The 24,640-nt window shown below is 36.7% G+C and overlaps 1 protein-coding gene across 1 annotated transcript in view; it reads left to right on the plus strand.

The window, feature by feature from the left end:
• CLDN11 (claudin 11) overlaps positions 1 to 24,640 on the plus strand; it is a 51,851-nt gene that overhangs the window by 13,355 nt on the left and 13,856 nt on the right. The window contains exon 2 of the mRNA XM_053709032.1: positions 17,832 to 17,996. Coding sequence (XP_053565007.1) covers positions 17,832 to 17,996 — 165 coding nt within the window. The remainder of the gene's footprint in view (positions 1 to 17,831; positions 17,997 to 24,640) is intronic.

Consider the following 24,640-nt stretch of genomic DNA (forward strand, 5'->3'; position numbering starts at 1 on the left):
AATATAAGCAGATAACTTTTGACTGTGACAGTATTAGGACTGACTGTGTGTCCCCCCCATGTCACATGACATCAGCAGTCTGGCATGAACCAAAAAAAATATTATTTTTTTTAAGACTCTTGGCCCCCTCAACAAAGACTGGGCCCTGGGCAGCTGCCCCTTTTGCCCTGTGTTAAAGATGGCCCTGAATACATCTGTACATAAAAGCCAAAAGCGTATCAAGAACTGGAGATACAAGTATAATAGGAGCAAAAATAGATGAATCTTTGTAATCACTTAGAACGACTTAATACAATCGACAGAAAGGCCTCGCATTTTCTTATCAACTTATGCTATCAACCCTTTTAAGATATGTAAATGTTCTCCATGAGGAAAAAAACAAAAACATGTATATAACTTATAAATATATTTTGTTACATTTTGTCGCATATTTATACCACAGACATACCTGAAAATAACATAAATGGCACATATAGATGCAAAATAAAAGTTAAAGGCACACTAAAACAAAAAAATTTCTTCCATGATCCAGATAGAGTATGCAATTTAAAGCAACTTTCTAATTTACTCCTATTATCAATTTTTCTTCGTTCTCTTGCTATCTTTATTTGAAAAAGAAGGCATCTACATTTTTTGGTTCAGTACTCTGGACAGCAGTTTTTTATTGGTGGATGATTTTATCCACCAATCAGCAAGAACAACCCAAGTTGTTCACCAAAAATGGGCCGGCATCTAAACATACATTCTTGCTTTTCAAATAAAGATACCAAGAGAATGAAGAAAGTTTGATAATAGGAGTAAATTAGAAAGTTGCTTAAAATGTCATGCTCTATCTGAATCACGGAAGAAAAAAATTGGGTTCAGTGTCCCTTTAAGGTTATATGCTATCAAATTCTAGAGAGACTTTTGACAGTCCTTCATTTCTAAGCTGTATATGTGAAGATACATAAATGCACAAACTAATAAAATAAAAATAAAATGAAACACAAAAGAAAGGGAGAGAAAAAAAAATGGAAGAAGATACATTGGGACCCCTTTTCAGCCGCCTCCTGCTCCTCGACCCTCATCCCAGGTAATCAGCGAAAAGACCATGCTGGGGGAAATTTATCTTAAGTCCAAGTATTGAAAGAAGTCAGATTTGTGGAATTGTAGTGTAAGCATAAATTGAATCGTTATTGGGTAAGATAGAATCATTTTAAGCCATTTTATTTGGAAATAAAATGGAAAATTTTTGGACAGTACCACAGACAGTGCAAAATGTCTGCCTGGGAAGAATTGCATCTGGAGCATGTTACGTTATCATCCTTTTTCCATTAACAAAGTCTTTGGGGAGTAATATAATAATTATTTATTAATTTAATTAGCGATTCTTTCCAGGTGTTAGAAATAGGTGCCTCTCTGATCCATCTGATGCCAGATTTTATATTGATTGGGTTTAGATCCAAAAAATGTTTTAGCTGTCTAATCTGAATTATATCTAAAAAAAATTGACCCTGTTTGGTTAAGCAAATTTTGTATAATAGGGAAATAGAGTGGCACCCAAGTCGGTATAATTTGATGTGATCTCCAAGTTTCCTTGGCCAACTGCCATTTGTAGGAGTATACAGAGACCCACGCAGCTTGCAGCATGCACCATGAACTGGAAACAACTCCTCCAAGAGTGACCGCTACTCTGTAGCGTGGTATGAAATCGATACACTGTAATCCTCAATAGTTATAGTTGAACCGACATGGCAGGCAAGAGTATGCAAAACAGTCTGACGCGTTTCACGCCCCTACAGATGCTTACTCATAGACTAAGGTCTCTGTAGAAACCTGGTCAATTTATACGATGGAAGCCCCAGAATTAACCGCTTTGTGACCATCATATAAACAGAACAGTTAAAAACAAAGATCATACTACTGGACACTGAGTTAATACATTTATATGGCTTAATTTAACTACACAAGCGGAGTAGACCCAAAATACCCTTAGACAGCGATAATTCATATTTTACAAAATGCTATGCATAATGCTCCGAAGTGTCCATATGTTTAACTGTATTAACAAATGTTGAAAAAATATTAAAAATTGTAAATGGCAGAAAAAGAAAAATAGAAAAAAAAGAAGAGAAAAAGACAAATAAACACATGAGCAAAACAGACATTCATGTTGAATCTCAAAACCAATAACACAGAAAACAATAATTAAATGTGTGATCTTTCTTTTCTTAAGCATTGACAATGGCAAGTTTATTAAGTGTAACATAAACTCAAAATACAGCTAATTATCAATAAAATAATTAGTATCTCATTCTCTGTTCATGCCAGATGGACTTAAGGTTTGTAATTTAATAATCCAATATAGTTCTTTTTTATCAATAATTTTTTCTTTGTCCCCTCCCCTAGGGGGAGTCTGGCTTCATCAATAATTTGTAATTACAACTTTGCTATGTGTGTGAAATGGAAACCATTGAAATGGTTTGCTACAGCAGAATCTTTGTTGTAATTTTTGACATCTCTCACATGTTCATTGAACCTGGTTCTGACCATTCTAGTAGTTTTACCAACATATTGGCAGAGGCAAATATTGCATGTCAATAAATAAAGAACAAACTGAGAGCTACAATTGGCATAGAAGTTAGTATCAAAGGTCCTACATATTGCTTGACTAGTAAATTGTTTTCTCAAACATATGCTGGGACATGCATAACAGATTCTACTGCCACATTTAAAATGACCTATTTTGTTCAGCCAGGTACCTGATTTATTATGATCTTTTTTTGTAACCTGACTGGATGACAACATTTGTGCAAGAGTCCTAGATTTTTTAGGAACAAATTTGCAATTTTTTATATGTGGTTGTAAGATATCATCAGCTGACAAAATGTGTATATGCTTTTTTAGTATATTAACTACCTCATAATACTGTTGGCTGAATTCTGTGGTAAATACTATCGATTCCTCATAGTTAGAGTGACTCTTTTGTGTCTTTATGTTTTGCAATGACTTATCTTCCAACACCGATTTAGAATTTTTTTATATTTTCTCTACAGGTTCTAACATGCTGTACCCCGCTCAATCAATCTATTTCTAAGCTCTAATGATTGTTGATTATACACATTATCACTCTTTGTATTTCTTCTGAGCCTTAAGAATTGAGATATAGGGATAGATTTGATAAGATGATCTGGATGCTGGGAAGTTGCATGCAGAATCGTATTTCCTGCAGTTGGTTTACGATAAGTTTTTGTGATGATCTCACTATCACCAGTACTCAGATTCAAATCCAAATAGTTAACCTGATCTCCACTGTACAATCCTGTGAATCTTAGCCCCAACTCGTTATTACAATAGACCAAGAAATCTCTGAACTGTGTATCATCCACAGGGTGTTTAACAATGAGGAGCAGGTCATCTATATATCTCACAAATAATTCTATATTATTCTGCCATGGATTATGGGGGTGTACACATATTGCTGTTCCCACCAAGACACAAAATTATTTGCAAAACTGGGCGCAAATTTTGCTCCCATGGCTGTTCCACAAATTTGAACAAAAAACTCATTATTGAACATAAAATAGTTATGTGACAGTAGAAAATTCAGTATTCCACAAACATATTCTATCTGTTCTGGGGGTAATTGAGATTCTTTTTTCATGAAGTATTCCACCGCCTGTTAACCTAGATTTTGCGGAATTGAAGTATACAAAGACACAATATCCATAGTGACCCAAGTGTATCCCGGCTGCCAATCAAGCTGATCTAGTGTCAACAACAGATGTGAGGTATCCCTCAGATAGGACAGTTGAGATTTAGCATATGGCTGAAAAATACAGTCTACCCACTCAGCTAATGGCTCAAATAGTGAGCCTATACCAGCCACAATAGGGCTGCCTGAGGGACACTCTACGCGCTTATGAATTTTTGGTACATGATGAAAAATGGGGCAGATGGGATTTGGAGGTACCAATATATCAATATCCTGTTTCTTTAAAGATATGTAATCCTACACCTTCCTCAATAATCTTTCTCAATTTATCTTGAATTATTTTGGTTGGATTATATTGTAGCTTTTTTTATACCTTGTTGTCTGACAATTGTCTGTAGTCTTCTCCAAAATACTGGTCTTTATCCATAACTACAATACTGCCCCTCTTATCTGAATTCCGTATTACAATATCTGTATGGTTTTCTAAGTTAGTCAAAGCTTTTCGTTCTTTGAATGTCAGATTAAGGGGGGCAGTATTTGTTTCAACTTTCTTTTCCAGTTCAAAGATATCCTGTTGTACACTTTTTTTGAAAAGCATTGATTAAAGGGCCCCTAAAATTTATAGGATAAAAGTCTGACCTATGTTTTTTAGGTGTAGGTAAGGTCTCAGTGTTAGCAGTGTTAAGATTTTCACTATATAGACTATTGCAGATATATATATGATGTAATAATATGACTATGGGAATTCACAGGGTCCTTAACTGCAAGGTTTGTTTCTCTGTTTGTTAATGCAAAAAATCTTTTTAAAGACAGCTTGCGCACAAATTTATTTATATTTAGTAAGGTGTTAAAACTGGAAAACTTTTTAGAGGGTGCTAACCCCAAACCTTTGGATAATACCTTGATCTCATCTTGTGTAAGATTATATTTAGAAATGTTAATCACATTCAGTCCTACATTCAGTCCTACATCTGTGTTTTCAGGATTGTTCAAAAGATGAAAATTATGACTTAATGTCCCTTCTTCTTTTTGTTCTTTGCTTCTCCTTTTATTTTTTCATCTTCTTTGTCTTCGTTCTCTTTTTGCACTGCCCTTCTGGTTTTTGGACATACTACCAATGGTGGTTCTTCTATTTCCTCCATCGATGACTCTCCTAAAAAAAGAGAAGAGGAAGGAGAGGGGGAGGAGAGGAATAGGAAGAGAGAGAAGAGGATATATTAGAGCCTCCAGTACTCCTGGAGGCAACTCAGAGTCAGTCGAATCTCCTTCATCTGTGCTAAATTCTACTTTTTTATTGTTGTGTTTAGATTTATTTTTGAGAATAGACTTTGGGTTGTCATTTTTGTTCTTAATTTCACTTATTTCTTGTTGTTTGCTATATTGGATGTTTTATTCTTATAATTGTATTTGTTCTATTGCTTATATGACTGCCTTCTTTGCTGTCGCACCGCAGCCCAGTTGTAAACTCTCTTTTCCTCGTAGTCTTCTTTATCACAATTAAATTTGTTTCCTTTTCTAAATGCTTGTTCACCATCCAATTTATTTAAAGACTCCTCCATATTCTTTTTATATTTCATATATTGATCGTTAACTTCAAAGGGTTTTAATTCATCTTTAATTTGTGTAATAGTGGACTTAAGTTTCTCTCGTTTCTTCTCTTTAACCCTGATAAGTATTTTTATTAACTTAAATGAACATTCAGTTAGGGCTTCATTCCACTCCTCTTGGTCTACATCATCCTCAAACTCAAAAGAGGGATATTTTTTAATCCTCAGACCCCTGGGGAGACGTTGAAAGTCTAAATATTTCTGGAATGCAACTATATCCCACATGGGTCTTAAATATGTGCTCAAATGGCGTTTCAAGGTTTTAAAAGTCTTTTTTTGTGTCAGAAATTACATCTTTGTCTTGATTTTCTGCAAAGATTTTATCAAAATAACATTTCCTGTTTCCCATATCAAACATATCTTGACTGCTATATGTAAGTTGTGCTTGTTGTATTGTGTTCTCATGTATAACATGACTGTCATCGATGATAGAAATAGGAATCTCGGCTATGCTTAAGCCCTCCATGTCCAGCCCTGCCATGTCTGTTACGTAGTTTAAAGATAATGGTGACGAGTAAAACGGATAAGTGTAAATCATTCCGGATATATGTAACCTTTAGATATACCAATGTATGCTTTAATAGGCAACCTCCTTACAGCCCTTTTCTTAATACATGTTTGTCTCCAGACATATATATGTATATCAAATCTCAGCTGTTGGCTATTAATCTATTCCCAGGTACTTTTAACAAAAAGACTTCATATATTTTACCTTAGCTGAGGAAGTATAGGCTGATACCTTGACACATAGACTTAAAGTGTACTCACTGTTTGAAGTTAAAGATCGTAAGTCTCCATGTATATCCGAAGTGCTCGGTTTTGAGATTCAACATGAATGTCTGTTTTGCTCATGTGTTTATTGGTCTTTTTCTCTTCTTTTTTTTCTATTTTTCTTTTTCTTCCATGTACAATTTTTAATATTTTTTCAACATTTGTTAATACAGTTAAACATATGGACACTTGTTTAGTAATGTCTATATATATATATATACATATATTGTTTCTGCATAGCATTTTGTACAATATGAATTATTGCTAAGTGTATTTTGGGTCTACTCCACTTTTGTAGTTAAATTAAGCCATTTTAATGTATTAACTCAGTGTCCAGTAGTATGATCTTTGTTTTTAACTGTTCTGTTTATATGATGGTCATGAAGCGGTTAATTCTGAGGCTTCCATCGTATAAATTGACCAGGTTTCTACAGAGACCTTAGTCTATGAGTAAGTGCCTGTAGGGGGCGTGAAATGCGTCAGCCTGTTTTGCATACGCTTGCCTGCCATGTCTGTTCAACTTTTTTACATTTACTGATTAAATTTGAACTTTTTAATTAAGATTTTAGAAGTAGTGCCTGCCGTGCTTTTTATGTCCTATTGCCATTTGTAGGAGTTCTATATTTCAAGAATGCCTTAGCTGCAAATACGCACAGAATTTCATTTCCATTTCAATCAGTTGTTTCTCCTTGTTGAGTTTATCACTGTTATTGCAAATTACTCTCAACATCTGAGATCTTACAATTCCTTTCTTGAGGGCTGCCGGGTGAAAACTATTTGCTGTCAATTGAGAGTTTCTGTCCTTTGGTTTCTAATACAACATAGTGCAATTTTTTAGGTCTTGATTCGTAACATCCTTGTATATTTCAATATCTAAGAAGTGTATTCTTTGTTTATTGTACTCCATTTTGAACTTGACATATGGCAATGCATTATCAATTCTGTTAAACCATTTTAGTAGTTCTTCTTCTTGTCCGTTCCCAATAAGAAAGACATCATCAATATATCTTCAGTATATGATGATCTCCATATTCCCTGAATATAAAAATTGTTTTTCAAAACAGGCCATGAAAAGGTTAGCATATGCTGGCGCCATGTTTGAACTCATGACCATTCCTATTTGTTGAAGGTAGTATTTGTTTTCATACTTGAAATAATTATGCGTAAGACATAATTGAATATGATCCAGAAGGAATTATATATGTGGTCCACAATATGTGGTGTCCTGGATTAGGAATTCTTTAGTTGCCATGATACCAATATTGTGAGGAATAATGGTGTACAAGCTACTTACATCAAGTGTGGCAAAGAAGCTTTCAGGATTGATGTTCTGAATAGTACTCATGTCCTTAATGAGAGATTTGGAGTCCAATAGGAATGATCTAGTCTTCTTGACCGTCTGTTGTAGAGGATTATCTACATTTTTGGCCACTGGTTGAAAGAGTGGACCCCTGTCAGACACTATCGGCCTTCCAGGAGGGTTATCTGTTGACTTGGATTTTGGGTACTGTGTAGATAATAGGGCATTTTGGGTGTTGTGTTGTAAGAAATTCACCTAACTTCTCATCTATGAATATTTTGTTGTCTGCTATTGGGATGGCACCATCAACCAATTTCTCATAGTTACTGGTAGGATTGAACTGTAGTTGTTTGTATACTTCCGTGTCTTGGCGCTGTCCCAAAAGTTATTTTCTGTAATAGTCAGTCTAACATGACTATAGCTCCTCCTTTATCGGCAGGGCGTATGATTATCGATTGATCCTCAGAGAGATCTTTTAACACTCTTCTTTGGGCTGTATTGAGATTCTGTCCCCTGTTTTTATATTTATACATTTAATACACAGCCTTCCTTCTATATACTACTGATTAGCAACACTGGGATAATAACAGTCCGGTTACTTTTCACACGACAATTGTTGCAGCTTGAATCATCTCCGTGACAACCCCTCTGCATGTATCATTCAAGTCACGTTCTAGTTGCGCCGCTGATGACCTCAGGTCTATCAGGGTCTTGTCTCACAGTGCAATTTAAGAGTGGGTTAAACAAACCCTTGCTCACACTTTGAACATAAAGCTGGAACTTAAAAGTAAGCTATTATATCAGTCTTCTATGGATATATTGCATGCCTCAAAAAACAATATCTTTGCATACTGGGGGGCACAATAATGAAGTATATTGATATACATGAAACATAGTTTTTAGTACAAAACGTATCAACAAATTACCTATGAATACAATATGTCCTTAAAAGTAGAAACATATATGTTCTAAGCCCAAGGGATAATTTGGTAATGTTTGATTGTTTAACTTTTTAACCTTTTTGAAAAAAACTGCTTTTGATTATAAATAAATATTTGCACATATATCCTACTGAAATAGACAGTTACCTTGTAGGTGTGTTACTAAAATTAGGGGTACTAAAAATGATGAAAATGAAATTTTCCTTATACCCTCAATTAGTCTTGACAAAGGTTCCTGCGAGGACTGAAACGTCGACTGATGTAACCCTATGATGGATGTTTTACAACAATAAATATTTGAAGTTATTAAGACCCGTGAGTGCCTCTTCTTTCACTGAGTTTCTACATACATACCATAGAGAGCACCCAGGCAATTCAACACTACAGAAAGTGCTTGTAACACAAAACCACGATATATATATATATATATATATATATAAATATATATATATATATATATATATATATATATATATATAGTGCATTGGAGCCATTTTCAGTTAAGTAGATGAAAACATGTAAAAACATATTTATGCAATATTCATATTTAATAAAGTGTTATACTGGGTATTTACTGTAAATATTTCACATTCAAATGTTCTGCACATAGAATATGTTCTAAGTATTTATAAATAGATATTCATATATATATATATATATATATATATATTAATATATATTTGTATATATCTATACCTATATATAATCATGTATCTATATATAGGTATAAATATATATTGTACCAAAATATGATCCATTATAAATAGAAATATGTATTTATTAATAAATAGAACATATTCTGCTAGGTGAAGAACATAGGAATGTAAAATTTATATGTGATCGGATTTGCATGCGAGTTGGGTGTTACTACCCCCCCCCCTTTTTTTTTGCTCCATTTACTTCTATGGGGGAATAAGTGAACACTCACACAATATTCTAAGTTTGGCTTTTTGCGCTCGTCAGGTTTGCATAAACAAAAACAGTTTACTTTCAACTCATAAAACGAGTGCAACCTGACAAGTTAAAGTTTACTTCTAGTGCAGTTAACGCTCCACTTATAATCTATGCCTATATTAGTTGTTGCGTAAAGTTTGTGTCCATAAAGCAATGGGATCCATTTTATGTTTTTTGCTACATATAGTTAAACATTTTATATTACAGTCTCAAAGTGTTTAATGTCCCTTTAATACTAAGTGGACTCATTTTTGTTTTTTTGGTCTTTTTTCACTGGTAATAATCCTGAATGGAAAACTATAATGAGATTTTTCCAGTCATGCTCTTATGTGTTCATGTTGAACACATAATACTAAATTCAATTGACAATGCTTTGTATAGGTTTTTGCAGGGTTTTCAAATTCAAAGCCAGTCCAGTACACGTGAAAAATGTGTGAGAACTCCTATACCATCATGGTATGTTAAAATCTTTCTATACTTTGCATTGGAATTTAACTGCGGTATTGGAATCCATAATAAAACATTTTTTTTTAAATAACTTTTAAAATGTTTTATTTTTCGGACAATTCTAACTCAACAGCATTGACCTCTTGAAAACCATGATAGGCCTGCTGTTTTGGGCAGCAAACTGTAATATGTTTTGAAATATTGTTGTTTAAGTGAAACAAAAGTTTTGAATACAAAACTCAGAAATCCCCATAAAGGTCTAGATTACAAGTGTAGCATGAACATATTAGTGCTATTGTGCATTTAAGGACAGTAAACATCTTGTATTTAGAAGACCTTTCAGTTGTGTTATCGAATAACATATCAGCCAAGTCTAAATGTTTTTATAACAGATTAACATCCTTTTTTGCTGCAATTGTTTTTTGATATCCAAACTCCACATCATTTGCCTTACTTATAGGAATGAATCTGGGCTTTAGTCTACAGACAACAAGGCTAACCATTAGAGTGCATTATGTGCATTTGTTTTGCTAAACATACAAATTTGTAACAAAAAATGGATATTCGTTTAGTTTTCAGGAAACAAATATCTGAATGAATGCACCAAAGAAATGTAAAGAAAATGAAAAAATACTAACAAAGTTCGTCAGTATTCATTAATTTTATTTAAATGATCTTTAAGTGGTTAAATACTCTAGCGCGCTAATGGCCGCACTAATTGGCTCCCAGGGCCTGCGCTTTGTCATGCACTTTCGTTATTTCTCATGTTTGTCTTTCCTCTAGTTTAAATCTAAAAGTTGCATTTATTCTACTATCCCCAGAGATGCAAAGCTCTTTCCATAGAATATAAAACCCTAGCCCTCCTATTACATGATTCACAGTGTTTACTTATATGTGCAGCATATTTATACTTGTCTCTAACTGCCTACAAGAAAGCAGATAAAATGAAGAACATTCTAGAGGCTTTTCAAGGGATATCTCCCTGGGCAGCAAAACAATGCAATTTTGATAACAGAATAACAATTTAAAATATTTTCAAAAAATTTATTTTTTATCTTTTTTGTCTTCTGTCATGTTCTTTTGTGTATAGATAACATAATTCTTAAACCCTTTAACAGGGTGTTTGAGCCTTTTTCAATTTCTCAATTTTCGGAGCCAAATTTATTCTTATGAAAGTGCAACACACTAATATCTGTGCAAATCCAGATCTTAGTGTGTTGCATTCTCACAAGAATTAATCTGGCTCTGAAAACTGCCAAATGCGGTTTGCGGCCGCCATCTTCTGTACTTGGATCTCCCTGAATGTCACAAATGCACAGCCCTAGCTGTTATTTAATTGGTTATTTTCAAATGTAAATATTAGCTGTTTTATCCATTGGCTGCCAGAGAGGGCCATAATGCTGTGCTATAGCTTCTATTTATGAAGAGAGCACTAACAAATTTAGTAGTAGCTATGGGGTAAAATAGTTTCATTGGCCCCTATTTAAGAAAGTAGTAAGAAGTGAATACAGCGCCAACAAGAGGCCAAGGGATAAATATACTCACAGAGAGATAAAAGAAGATTATTTAATGAACCATGTTAAAAAGCATCAGTAATAAAAGACTATATATAAAAAATGTAAAAAGCACATTTAAATAAAATTACAAATACAGGAATATCGTACAGAAGCGGCTCAAAGGGCCAAAGCTGATAATTACAATAAAAACAGAGGTAATAACAGGTGATCAGTGTGAGTGGTACACCAGAATAAGAGTGTATACTAATAAAACAGAATTAGCCTAAGTACAACTATAACAAGTGCATCAAGCAAAAACTAATAAACAATAATACAAACAATAGTGTTCAAAATTAGTGTTTCAAAAATAGTGTTCCAAAAAATAGAAAAATGCACTGCAGTGCAAAAAAAAGGGGGGTAGCAAAATAATTGTATAGATATGATCAAATAGTGAGTGAGTGCAAATGGATATAAAAATGCTAGCTACTTAATCCAGTGAGGTTAAGATATAATTAAATAAAATACACAATAGGCAATAACATAAAAAATAATAAAATACACAATATGCAATAACATAAAAAATAAAATATAATCCAAAAAAGTGTTCAAAAAGTTGATCAACAAATGTTAGTGAAGAACAAAAATAAGTCAATCAAAACTAAAAAATGGGTGATGAAAAGCAAGGTGAAAGTGAGGGAGTTGATTCCTTCCAATGTTAGTTACTTTAACAGATCCAAATTCCTGAGTGTGGTAGCTGAAGTAGCTGATTGGATCCTAGCACCTGTCAGCTGCTCCTATGGTATCCTAAAAAGTGTCCCTGTAAAAAAAGAAATTCATATAGGCTACTTCTAAACTGTATATAAGGCTAGCTGCCATTACCAATATTCTAGTCTTGAGAAAGGCCCTTTTTGAGGGCAGAAACGCGTTGACATATTGGTAAGCATTACTTTAATCTTTACTTCATTCTCATATTGGATATACTATGTTGTGAATTTCTTTTTTTACAGGGACACTTTTTAGGATACCATAGGAGCAGCTGACAGGTGCTAGGATCCAATCAGCTACTTCAGCTACCACACTCAGGAATTTGGATCTGTTAAAGTAACTAATATTGGAAGGAATCAACTCCCTCACTTTCACCTTGCTTTTCATTATTTTTGTTCTTCACTAACATTTGTTGATCAACTTTTTGAACACTTTTTTGGATTATATTTTATGTTATTGTGTATTTTATTATTTTTTATGTTATTGCCTATTGTGTATTTTATTTAATTATATCTTAACCTCACTGGATTAAGTAGCTAGCAATTTTATATCCATTTGCACTCACTCACTATTTGATTGTATCTATACAATTATTTTGCTACCCCCCTTTTTTTTGCACTGCAGTGCATTTTTCTATTTTTTGGAACACTATTTTTGAAACACTAATTTTGAACACTATTGTTTGTATTATTGTTTATTAGTTTTTGCTTGATGCACTTGTTATAGTTGTACTTAGGCTAATTCTGTTTTATCAGTATACACTCTTATTCTGGTGTACCACTCACACTGATCACCTGTTATTACCTCTGTTTTTATTGCAATTATCAGCTTTGGCCCTTTGAGCCGCTTCTGTAAGATATTCCTGTATTTGTAATTTTATTTAAATGTGCTTTTTACATTTTTTATATATAGTCTTTTATTACTGATGCTTTTTAACATGGTTCATTAAATAATCTTCTTTTATCTCTCTGTGAGTATATTTATCCCTTGGCCTCTTGTTGGCGCTGTATTCACTTCTTACTACTTGTGCATATTTTTTGGAGGTTGGTTAGGATCTCTGTTTGGATACAGCTTGGGGATTATCTTAGCGCTTGTACACTACCCCTTTTTCCCTATTTAAGAAAGGTCTTGCGGATCAGGTCCGCAAGACCTCGCTGAATACGGAGAGCAGCATTGCACCAGCAGCTCACAATCGGCCGCTAGCAGTGGGGTGTCAATCAACCCGATCGTACTCGATCGGGTTGTTTTCTGGCGATTCCTGTCCGCCTGCTCAGAGCAGGGGGACAGGGTTATGGAGCAGCGGTCTTTAGACTGCAGCTCCATAACTTGTGTTTCTGGCGTACACGGGACCACAAGCTTCCTACGGAGCTTGTTAAATGGGCCCCATTATGTCCCCCAAATACCACTTTTTTATTTTGTAAGAGCAGGAGGGTTACTATATACAATGTATTATCATTTATTCAGTTCTCATTTCAAATTCAGAAATAAAAACAAATCTTATATCACACATCTGTATTCCATATGTCATCCTCTACACACTATCTTTTTGTCTTGTGAGTACTAGATTATAAAATCAATGACACTGTTTTATGTGAGCACTGTTAATCTAGTGTGCTTGGTTTACTGTGTCTGTGTCATTGTATTTATTGATCATATTTATAGTAGTAGGTAGTGCTGAGAATTGAACAAGATTTTTGCAGCGAAGAGAATTAATTTTTTTGCGACTGCAGTCATTTGTCAGTGAATAGAAGCTGAAAATCAGTGCACGTCCTTGTTTTGTAAATTGGCTAAAATGGAAAGCAGAATTTGTAAAAAATACTTATTTTATTCCCTCACACACATGGGTGGGGCTATTTGAACAGTGAAATGTGACAATGTATTAGATTGCTTTCTGGGTTAAATTACAAGCAGAGCATATAGTCTTGTTTACATTTTAGAGCCAGTTTTATTTCCTCTGGCTTTGTGCAAATTTCTTGAAACCTTATTCTGAAGTTGCATGGGCTGGGACACCATGAAAGACACTTGTCAGCATCTTGTTTGTCATCAAAGACATTGTCTTCTGTGCAGTTCTATGATCCCATCATTTCCCTTTACTCCAGATATCCGCCTAGATGATTGCAACATCCCTGTTTAATTGCCATTGGAGTTAAAGGATGGTATTTGTTTCCCTGATCACTAGACCATAAACGGAAATATACATTTTTACTTCCATGGGAGAGGCTGGAGTTTCTGTTAGTTCTGTTTCCCTTACAGCAAATGTGACAGGAAAACCGTCTGATTGGAAAATCAATCAAACATTATCTGCAAAACACCATTACAAACAAAAATGTTTCAAAGGCAACAAAGGTATTATACTTCCATTAATAATATTGATAAAGTTATAAGAAAACCAATTGTAGATTAGCTAGTCTTGCCTCAGGGATGGTAAACGTACATACAAAGTATCATTGTAATGCAATGGAAAAACATTACTTAGATTTCTTCCATTTTTCTGTATTTGTGTAATAATTCTTTTTGCAAATTGTGCTCTTCTGACATGGGCAAAAGAACAATATGTCATAGCAACATGAAAGAAAAATGTTATCCGAAATATTTATTTATTTTAGTATAATAATAATAATAATATATAATCCCTGCATGTCTACAAGAGACTTTCCAATTTTAAATATATATGATTATTAACAACATGGGTGCTTCCTTTCCTTATATATATATGTGTGTGTGTGTGTGTATATGTATATATATATATATATATATATATATATATATATATATATATATATATATAAAAAAAGTACTGTGGAAAAGTCCACTATTAGATTTGCTGTTTTAGCAAAGTTTAAATGACCATCCATATTTATTTTTCGTTCTCTTTATTAAGATAGATAAAGAAATACAGGAAATATGTACACAAAATATAACCCCCAACACACACACACACACAATTTTTAGAACAAAATGGCTTCTTCAGGCAAAAGTCATTATTTAGTGTGTTCTCCCTTGGCACTTAAACATTTTTAGGAAACTGTCCTGAAGTTTTCTGAAGTAATCTTCTGGTATATTATACCAGGCTTCTTTCAGCACTTCCCAGAGGTCTTCTTTACATTTAGGTTGTATTTATTTCATTCTGTCACCCTTCCACAAAGACCATTCCGGATCAAGCTTCTTCGGACTGTTGAAGGACATCTTGACATCCCGATAAAGATGCCAGATGCTAAGCCAGGTTCTTGCTGGACGTCTTCCGGTCTCTCAAAGAAGAAACTCTGAGAAACTTATCATCAGATTTTGAAAGTTTTCTTGGCCTTCCAGTCCTTTTTTTGTCCTTGACCTCTCCTGAATATTCAAATTTCTTTATAACCGCGTGAATACCACATCTTGAGTATCCAGTTTGTTTGCTGATTTCCCTTTGAGAATGGCTTTGCTGATACAAAAGTATGATTTTATGTCTGTCAAATTTTGTGATCTTTTGCATTTTGAATGGAACGATGTGATTTAAAGTTGGTCTTATTAACAAGCTTCCAATGAATTAAATGCCTACCACATGTGTATGTAATGCAGAAGCATGTCTTGCACAAACCTGGTGTAAAAGACCATTTTCCCAGCAGTAATTTTGACATGAAATAGTAGAATGGCCTTGCTGATACAAAAGTATGATTTTATGTCTGTCAAATTTTGTGATCTTTTGCATTTTGAATGGAACGATGTGATTTAAAGTTGGTCTTATTAACAAGCTTCCAATTAATTAAATGCCTACCACATGTGTATGTAATGCAGAAGCATGTCTTGCACAAACCTGGTGTAAAAGACCATTTTCCCAGCAGTCATTTTGACATGAAATAGTAGAAAAAATACAGGTGTTAGCAATGACATTAATTAGGGTTCTATTCCATTTATGTTTATGAGAGCCAAGTTCCTGCTATTGTTCAAGTGTAAGGGGAGGTCACACTTAAGACTTGCTGTTTATTTCTGATTTTTTTCTGATTTTTTAATACTACATTCAAATATCCTGTGTTTTCTGGTTGTATTCTAATAAAGAGACTAAGAACTTTCACTTTCATTTATTAAACTTTACAAAGACGCTTACGGCAAGATTACGAGTTTTGTGTAAGAAGCTATGCGGTGCTAACGAGCAGTTTTTTTCACCGCTCGCTTACCTGCAGCGCTGGTATTACGGGTTTTTACAAACAAGAGCGTTAAAAGGCAAGAAGTGGGCATTGAGCAAAATTGTGTTCCTTACCACACTCCAATACCAGCGCTGCTTAAGTCAGCGGTGAGCTGGTCGTACGTGCACGATTTCCCCATAGGAATCAATGGGGAGAGCCGGCTGAGAAAAAGTCTAACACCTGCAAAAAAGCAGCGTAAAACTCAGTAACACAGCCCCATTGATTCCGATGGGGAAACACATTTTATGTTTACGCCTAACACCCTAACATGAACCCTGAGTCTAAACACCCCTAATCTTACACTTATTAACCCCTAATCTGTCGCCCCCGACATCGCCGACACCTGCATTATACGTATTAACCCCTAATCTGCCGCTCCGGACACCGTCGCCACCTACATTATACTTATGAACCCCTAATCTGCTGCCCCCAACATCGCCGAAACCTACATTATATTTATTAACCCCAAATCTCCCTCCCCCAATGTCGCTGCAACCTAACTAAATGTAGTAACCCCTAATCTGCCGTCCCCAACGTCGCTGCCACTACAATAAACATATTAACCCCTAAACCACCACACTTCCGCCTCGCAAACATTAGTTAAATATTATTAACCCCTAATCTGCCGTCCCTAACATCATCCACCTACCTACATTTATTAACCCCTAATCTGCCGCCCCCAACGTCGCCGCCACTAAAGTACAAAAACAAACAAACACTAAATTACAGAAAATAATAAACAAATTACAAGATCTTTAAACTAATTACACCTAATCTAATAGACCTATCAAAATAAAAAAAAGCCCCCCCAAAATAAAAAACCCTAGCCTAAACTAAACTATCAATAGCCCTTAAAAGGGCCTTTTGCGGGGCATTGCCCCAAAGACATCAGCTCTTTTACCTGTAAAAAAAAAATACAAACAACCCCCCCAACAGTAAAACTCACCACCCACACAACCAGAAGTTTACGTAAGTCGTTTTGCGATAAGGCCAAAGAAGTGTGCGGTGCCCCTAAACCTGCAAGACTCGTAATAGCAGCGGTAGTGAAAAAGCAGCGTTAGGACCTGTTAACGCTGCTTTTTCAGCCTAACGCAAAACTTGTAATCTAGCCGTTAGTTTTTAAAATACTTACCTTTGCGTTATGGTAAACATAACACCGATCCCCCACCCGCAGCTCCTGCTTTCATTAGCAGGTCGATGACAATTCGGCTTCCTCCAATCGTTGCGTGCCCCAGGAGCTGGACGCCAAAGGGGGCACAGAATGATTGTAGGAAGCCGGATTCTTCATCGATCTGCTAAAGAAACAGGAACTGTGGGCGTAAGTATCTTAAAAACTAAATGTCTTTCTAAAGTTTAATGGATGAAAGTGCCCCTGTTTTTAAGATTATTTTTAGATACCGGGCACTTATTCATTAAACTTTACAATCACTTTAAGTTTAATGCCATTTTAAAATTATGCAGGAAATTGAACAGTGTTACAGTTTCTTTAGTATTTTTTATCATTTATCCTTGAATTGTGAAAGTTTGCTACATATTTATGGATTAAATGTGATGAAATGCTGGAAAGATCCAGGTCTTTTTGGACTGTTTACAGAATAGGTATCAGGGAACACTTTCCACAACAACATGTTAGAAAATATAGAATGATGTAATGCTTATCATGCTATTAAACACATCCTTTTGCTGTTGACAGCTCACATCCAGGCTGCCCGTGCACTGATGATAACAAGCTCCTTCCTGGGGCTCCCGGCTGTGTTCCTGCTTCTCTCGGCCCTGCCCTGCATTCGAATGGGTCATGACCCTGGCACAGAGAAACACAAGCGCTTTCTATTGGGAGGAGTTTTGATTGTCATAGTAGGTAAGACAAAGAGCAAACCATCTTTAGAAGATATTTTCTTATTTAGGTGACCATAGGAATAACACGTATTGCAAATTAGCTGAATTTAAACGGACTATGTAAAAATGAAATGTACTAATTTTTGTTAGAGCTTTTAATTATGTATATACTGTATGTATTGCATTAGTGTTCCTTACTAAGGGTTAAACACACACCTTAAGTCTCTCTAAGGATCTCCTAAACAGGACATGGATAATGAGCCAATTAGATGTAGCATATGCCTGGAATCACCAGTGGGCTGCTTTCTGAAATGCGTTGCAGCTTTTTGGATTTTGATTGACCCCATAATTAGCAAGGGAAACAGATGCAAAAAACAAATAAACAAAACAAATTGTAGCATTTACATTTTGCATTAGAATGTCCATGTAAAGGTAAATAGTACATAGAATGAGCTGGGAAATTCTGTAGGAATACAACATAAACTAGTGATTGAGAAAAATGGAACACTTGGTAGAACAGAACTCCAGAAATGTGTCTGGTATATCTTATCTTATGTGTTATAAGAGAGCATGATTATTGTTCTTTTCACTTTGATTTATTTTTGCTATTTTAATAAAACAGTCAAACATAAGTGTCTGTCCACTTTTATAAGCCATGTGTTCAGCCCTAACTGTAGATAGGCTGTGTTTGCTGATGTATCAGCAGTTGGTTTATTATATGCAATAAATGCTAATGTTACAAATGGCAAGATTGCTTAATTATATACCAGTGGTGGCTTGTCCTTTGGGTGACTGAAGAAAGAAACCTCAAGTCCCTTCCCCAGTTATCGTTGTGTAACAAAAAAACATAAAGTAAGACAGTTGAATTTAGGAGAAATATAAATGGCGAGGAAACGATTAAACTGCCCAGTTGATATGTACAGCAAATTGTCAGCTTCCATGTACAGCTACTTGACAGTCACATGGCTATTTGTTTGCATATGTTGTGTTTTGTCTTAAATACCACTGTGGGATATGTTGGTGCTTTAGAGATAATAGATATTAATTATAGACCAACTTAATATTCAGCTATGGAGACGTGGATGCAGTTCAGGGGCATTGTGCCCAAATTGTTTCTCCCCTAAGAGAACAAAATACACATTGTTATTTCTTTGTGGTATGTTCCTGTTAAACTGAGAACTCAGTTGTGGTCTTCTGAGGCTATTGCTTATAAGACCCTAGTAACTTAGTTGGCCTTCTGATTCTGTTGCTTCTGTCTTTAAAAGGACAATACACTCAGTCAAGCAACTTATAAGAGTTAAAGGGCCACTAAACCCAAAATCTTTCTTTCATGATTCAGATAGAACATACAAATTTAAACAACATTACAATTTACTTCTATTATTTATTTTGCTTCATTTTTGAGATATCCTTATTTGAATAAAAAGCAATGCACATGGGTGAGCCAATCACATGAGGCTTCTATGTGCAGCAACCAATCAGCAGCTACTGAGCATATCTATATATGCTTTTCAGCAAAGAATATCAAGAGAATGAAACAAATTAGATAATAGAAGTAAATTAGAAAGATGTTTAAAATTGCATTGTCTTTCTAAATCATGAAAGAAAAAATGTGGGTTTCATGTCCCTTTAATTGTATTCAAATCAGCTGCAGGAGCACCCTTTGAAATGGGCTGGGCTCTTTCTCTCTCCCACCTCTCCCAGATTTGAAGATTGATTCCTTCTGCGGTGTGTTCACATAGCTTTTCTATAGCTAATACTGGAATTTTCATTATAGGTTGCAGTTTTGAAAGGCAATATAATCATATGACAAAGCTATACTTAAAGAAAGAAAAATAAGCTATTTGTAAACAATTTAATATACTCCAGCAGGTAGAATGGATCATTGGAAACATAAAAGGGAGAAAATGTGACAGTATAGTGTCCCTTTAAAAATGTATACTCACAATCATACTACAGCTGATACTCCATATTTCTCCAGCTGACCATCTTTAAATATCCATATTCCTCAAACCTATCCCAGACACTCTCGGACTGTGCCATTTTGGGACTTAGATCCCACAGTTCCACAAGAGACCTTAGTTGTGCCACATTTAAAAATATCATAATTTCTATGCATTGTGGCGTACAACAAGTGGGCCACTGTTACTAAAGGATGTATGGGGCTTGGGTGCATTGTCCTCCCTTCTCCTCCTCCTCAGCCTTCAAGAGCTGTGCAGCAGCCAGTAGGATATCACTTGTTGAATGTAAGTGACTACAGGAGTCATGCATTTTAGCTGAGGTCCGATTTGGATATATATCTGGGACTGCAGGGGCTTGTGTTGGATCCAAGGTCCCATTTGGGAATGTAGCAGTCATCAAGGAAGATGTAGGGCCATGTTTCTGATCTAAAGCCTCAGGTATATAGCTGACATAAAGGAGTTAAAGGAGTATGTATTTGATCTGATGTATTTCCTGGGGTTACAGATAGCATAAAGGTGCTGCAATTACATGTTTCTCTGTTGGGTATAAAGCTGATATAAAGAGGTTGGCAGCCAAACATATACATTCTAAGGTCTTACTCGAGTATGTAGCTGACATAAAACAGATGCATAGGGGATTAGTATCTGATCTAAGGCACCACTGGATATTATGTTTGAGGCAGTGCCCAATAGTTTATTTCTGTTTGTTAGTTTCTACACTAAACAGAGTATTGGGAACATGCATCTTACTTGGTGGCCTTTAATTGCTAATGAAAACATCAGTATGCAATGCCATGCTGCTGTTGGTCTCTGGAGTGAATCACACTTCACTATCTGGCAATCTGATGGAAGAATCTGGTTGTGCTGGATACCAGGAGAATGCCTACCTGAATGCATAGTGCTTACTATAAAGTTTAATGGTAGAGGAATAGTGGTTTGGGGCTGTTTTTTCCCCTCAGGGTTTAGACTAGGAACCTTAGTTCCAGTGAAGGGTCACTACAGGATACAAACACATTGACGAGTTTGGTCTGGAGGAATCTCGAATGGCCTGCACAAAGCCCTGACCTTAAAGGAATACTGAACCCAATTTTTTTCTATCTAGATTCTTTTCATTCTCTTCATATCTTTATTTGAAATGCAAGAATGTAAGTTTAGATGCCGGCCCATTTTTGGTGAACACACTGTGTTGTTCTTGCTGATTGATGGGTAAATTCACCTACCAATAAACAAGTACTTTCCATGGTTCTGAACCAAAAAAATAGCTTAGATGTCTTCTTTTTCAAATAAAGAAAGCAAGAGAACGGAGAAAAATTGATAATAGGAGTAAATTAGAAAGTTGTTTAAAATTACATGCTCTATATGAATCACTCTCTTCTCTCTTTCCTCTCTCTCTCCTTGCTGTTTTCTAAAATGAAAAATTATTTAATTAAAATGTGTGTATATATATATATATATATATATATATATATATATATATATATATATATATATACATACAACACATAGAGACACCCAGCACTCACCAGCTAGCTCACAGCTAAGATAAAATCACAAGTGGAAAGGTTAGTTACTGCATCTGGCCAAATGGGAAAAGCTCAGGCACCACGTCAAGGTCCTTTCCACTGCCTGAGTCCCTAACACAGCCACACCATGCGAGCTCACAAAGCCAAACAAACTGAGAACAAAGGAGGGGTGCACAGGTGGATGTAATCACCCAGAGAAATACAAAACACGGAAGGGAACTGCACTCCAAGACCGGACCAGGTACACATCAAGTGACTCAGCAACATCCAGCCCTGGGTGCTAAATAGCACTCCAAAAAAGCTGTGATGTCACAAGAGCCACAGGCAGTTAACCCCAGTCCGGAATGGGTGCAAGAAACAAGGGGGATTACAAACAAAAAGTAATACAACACAGAGACACCCAGCACTCACCAGCTAGCTCACAGCTAAGATAAAATCACAAGTGGAAAGGTTAGTTACCGCATCTGGCCAAATGGGAAAAGCTCAGGCACCACGTCAAGGTCCTTTCCACTGCCTGAGTCCCTAACACAGCCACACCATGCGAGCTCACAAAGCCAAACAAACTGAGAACAAAGGAGGGGTGCACAGGTGGATGTAATCAACCAGAGAAATACAAAACACGGAAGGGAACTACACTCCAAGACCGGACCAGGTACACATCAAGTGACTCAGCAACATCCAGCCCTGGGTGCTAAATAGCACTCCAAAAAAGCTGTGATGTCACCAGAGCCACAAGCAGTTAACCCCAGTCCGGAATGGGTGCAAGAAACAAGGGGGATTACAAACAAAAAGTAATACAACACATAGAGACACCCAGCACTCACCAGCTAGCTCACAGCTAAGATAAAATCACAAGTGGAATGGTTAGTTACTGCATCTGGCCAAATGGGAAAAGCTCAGGCACCACGTCAAGGTCCTTTCCACTGCCTGAGTCCCTTACACAGCCACACCATGCGAGCTCACAAAGCCAAACAAACTGAGAACAAAGGAGGGGTGCACAGGTGGATGTAATCACCCAGAGAAATACAAAACACGGAAGGGAACTGCACTCCAAGACCGGACCAGGTACACATCAAGTGACTCAGCAACATCCAGCCCTGGGTGCTAAATAGCACTCCAAAAAAGCTGTGATGTCACCAGAGCCACAAGCAGTTAACCCCAGTCCGGAATGGGTGCAAGAAACAAGGGGGATTACAAACAAAAAGTAATACAACACATAGAGACACCCAGCACTCACCAGCTAGCTCACAGCTAAGATAAAATCACAAGTGGAAAGGTTAGTTACTGCATCTGGCCAAATGGGAAAAGCTCAGGCACCATGTCAAGGTCCTTTCCACTGCCTGAGTCCCTAACACAGCCACACCATGCGAGCTCACAAAGCCAAACAAACTGAGAACAAAGGAGGGGTGCACAGGTGGATGTAATCACCCAGAGAAATACAAAACATGGAAGGGAACTGCACTCCAAGACCGGACCAGGTACACATCAAGTGACTCAGCAACATCCAGCCCTGGGTGCTAAATAGCACTCCAAAAAAGCTGTGATGTCACCAGAGCCACAGGCAGTTAATCCCAGTCCGGAATGGGTGCAAGAAACAAGGGGAATTACAGACAAAAAGTAATACAACACATAGAGACACCCAGCACTCACCAGCTAGCTCACAGCTAAGATAAAATCACAAGTGGAAAGGTTAGTTACCGCATCTGGTCAAATGGGAAAAGCTCAGGCACCACGTCAAGGTCCTTTCCACTGCCTGAGTCCCTAACACAGCCACACCATGCGAGCTCACAAAGCCAAACAAACTGAGAACAAAGGAGGGGTGCACAGGTGGATGTAATCACCCAGAGAAATACAAAACACGGAAGGGAACTGCACTCCAAGACCGGACCAGGTACACATCAAGTGACTCAGCAACATCCAGCCCTGGGTGCTAAATAGCACTCCATAAAAGCTGTGATATCACCAGAGCCACAGGCAGTTAACCCCAGTCCGGAATGGGTGCAAGAAACAAGGGGGATTATAAACAAAAAGTAATACAACACATAGAGACACCCAGCACTCACCAGCTAGCTCACAGCTGAGATAAAATCCCAAGTGGAAAGGTTAGTTACCGCATCTGGCCAAATGGGAAAAGCTCAGGCACCACGTCTAGATCCTTTCCACTGCCTGAGTCCCTAACACAGCCACACCATGCAAGCTCACAAAGCCAAACAAACTGAGAACAAAGGAGGGGTGCACAGGTGGATGTAATCACCCAGAGAAATACAAAACACGGAAGGGAACTGCACTCCAAGACCGGACCAGGTACACATCAAGTTACTCAGCAACATCCAGCCCTAGGTGCTAAATAGCACTTCAAAAAAGCTGTGATGTCACCAGAGCCACAGGCAGTTAACCCCAGTCCGGAATGGGTGCAAGAAACAAGGGGGATTACAAACAAAAAGTAATACAACACATAGAGACACCCAGCACTCACCAGCTAGCTCACAGCTAAGATAAAATCACAAGTGGAAAGGTGATTTTATCTTAGCTGTGAGCTAGCTGGTGAGTGCTGGGTGTCTCTATGTGTTGTATTACTTTTTGTTTGTAATCCCCCTTGTTTCTTGCACCCATTCCGGACTGGGGTTAACTGCCTGTGGCTCTGGTGACATCACAGCTTTTTTGAAGTGCTATTTAGCACCTAGGGCTGGATGTTGCTGAGTCACTTGATGTGTACCTGGTCCGGTCTTGGAGTGCATTTCCCTTCCGTGTTTTGTATTTCTCTGGGTGATTACATCCACCTGTGCACCCCTTCTTTGTTCTCAGTTTGTTTGGCTTTGTGAGCTTGCATGGTGTGGCTGTGTTAGGGACTCAGGCAGTGGAAAGGACCTTGACGTGGTGCCTGAGCTTTTCACATTTGGCCAGATGCGGTAATTAACCTTTCCACTTGTGATTTTATCTTAGCTGTGAGCTAGCTGGTGAGTGCTGGGTGTCTCTATGTGTTGTATTACTTTTTGTTTGTAATCCCCCTTGTTTCTTGCACACATTCCGGACTGGGGTTAACTGCCTGTGGCTCTGGTGACATCACAGCTTTTTTGGAGTGCTATTTAGCACCCAGGACTGGATGTTGCTAAGTCACTTGATGTGTACCTGGTCCGGTCTTGGAGTGCAGTTCCCTTCCGTGTTTTGTATATATATATATA

Source organism: Bombina bombina, chromosome 4 (genome assembly GCF_027579735.1).
Source record: "Bombina bombina isolate aBomBom1 chromosome 4, aBomBom1.pri, whole genome shotgun sequence".
Taxonomy (NCBI): Eukaryota; Metazoa; Chordata; class Amphibia; order Anura; family Bombinatoridae; genus Bombina; species Bombina bombina.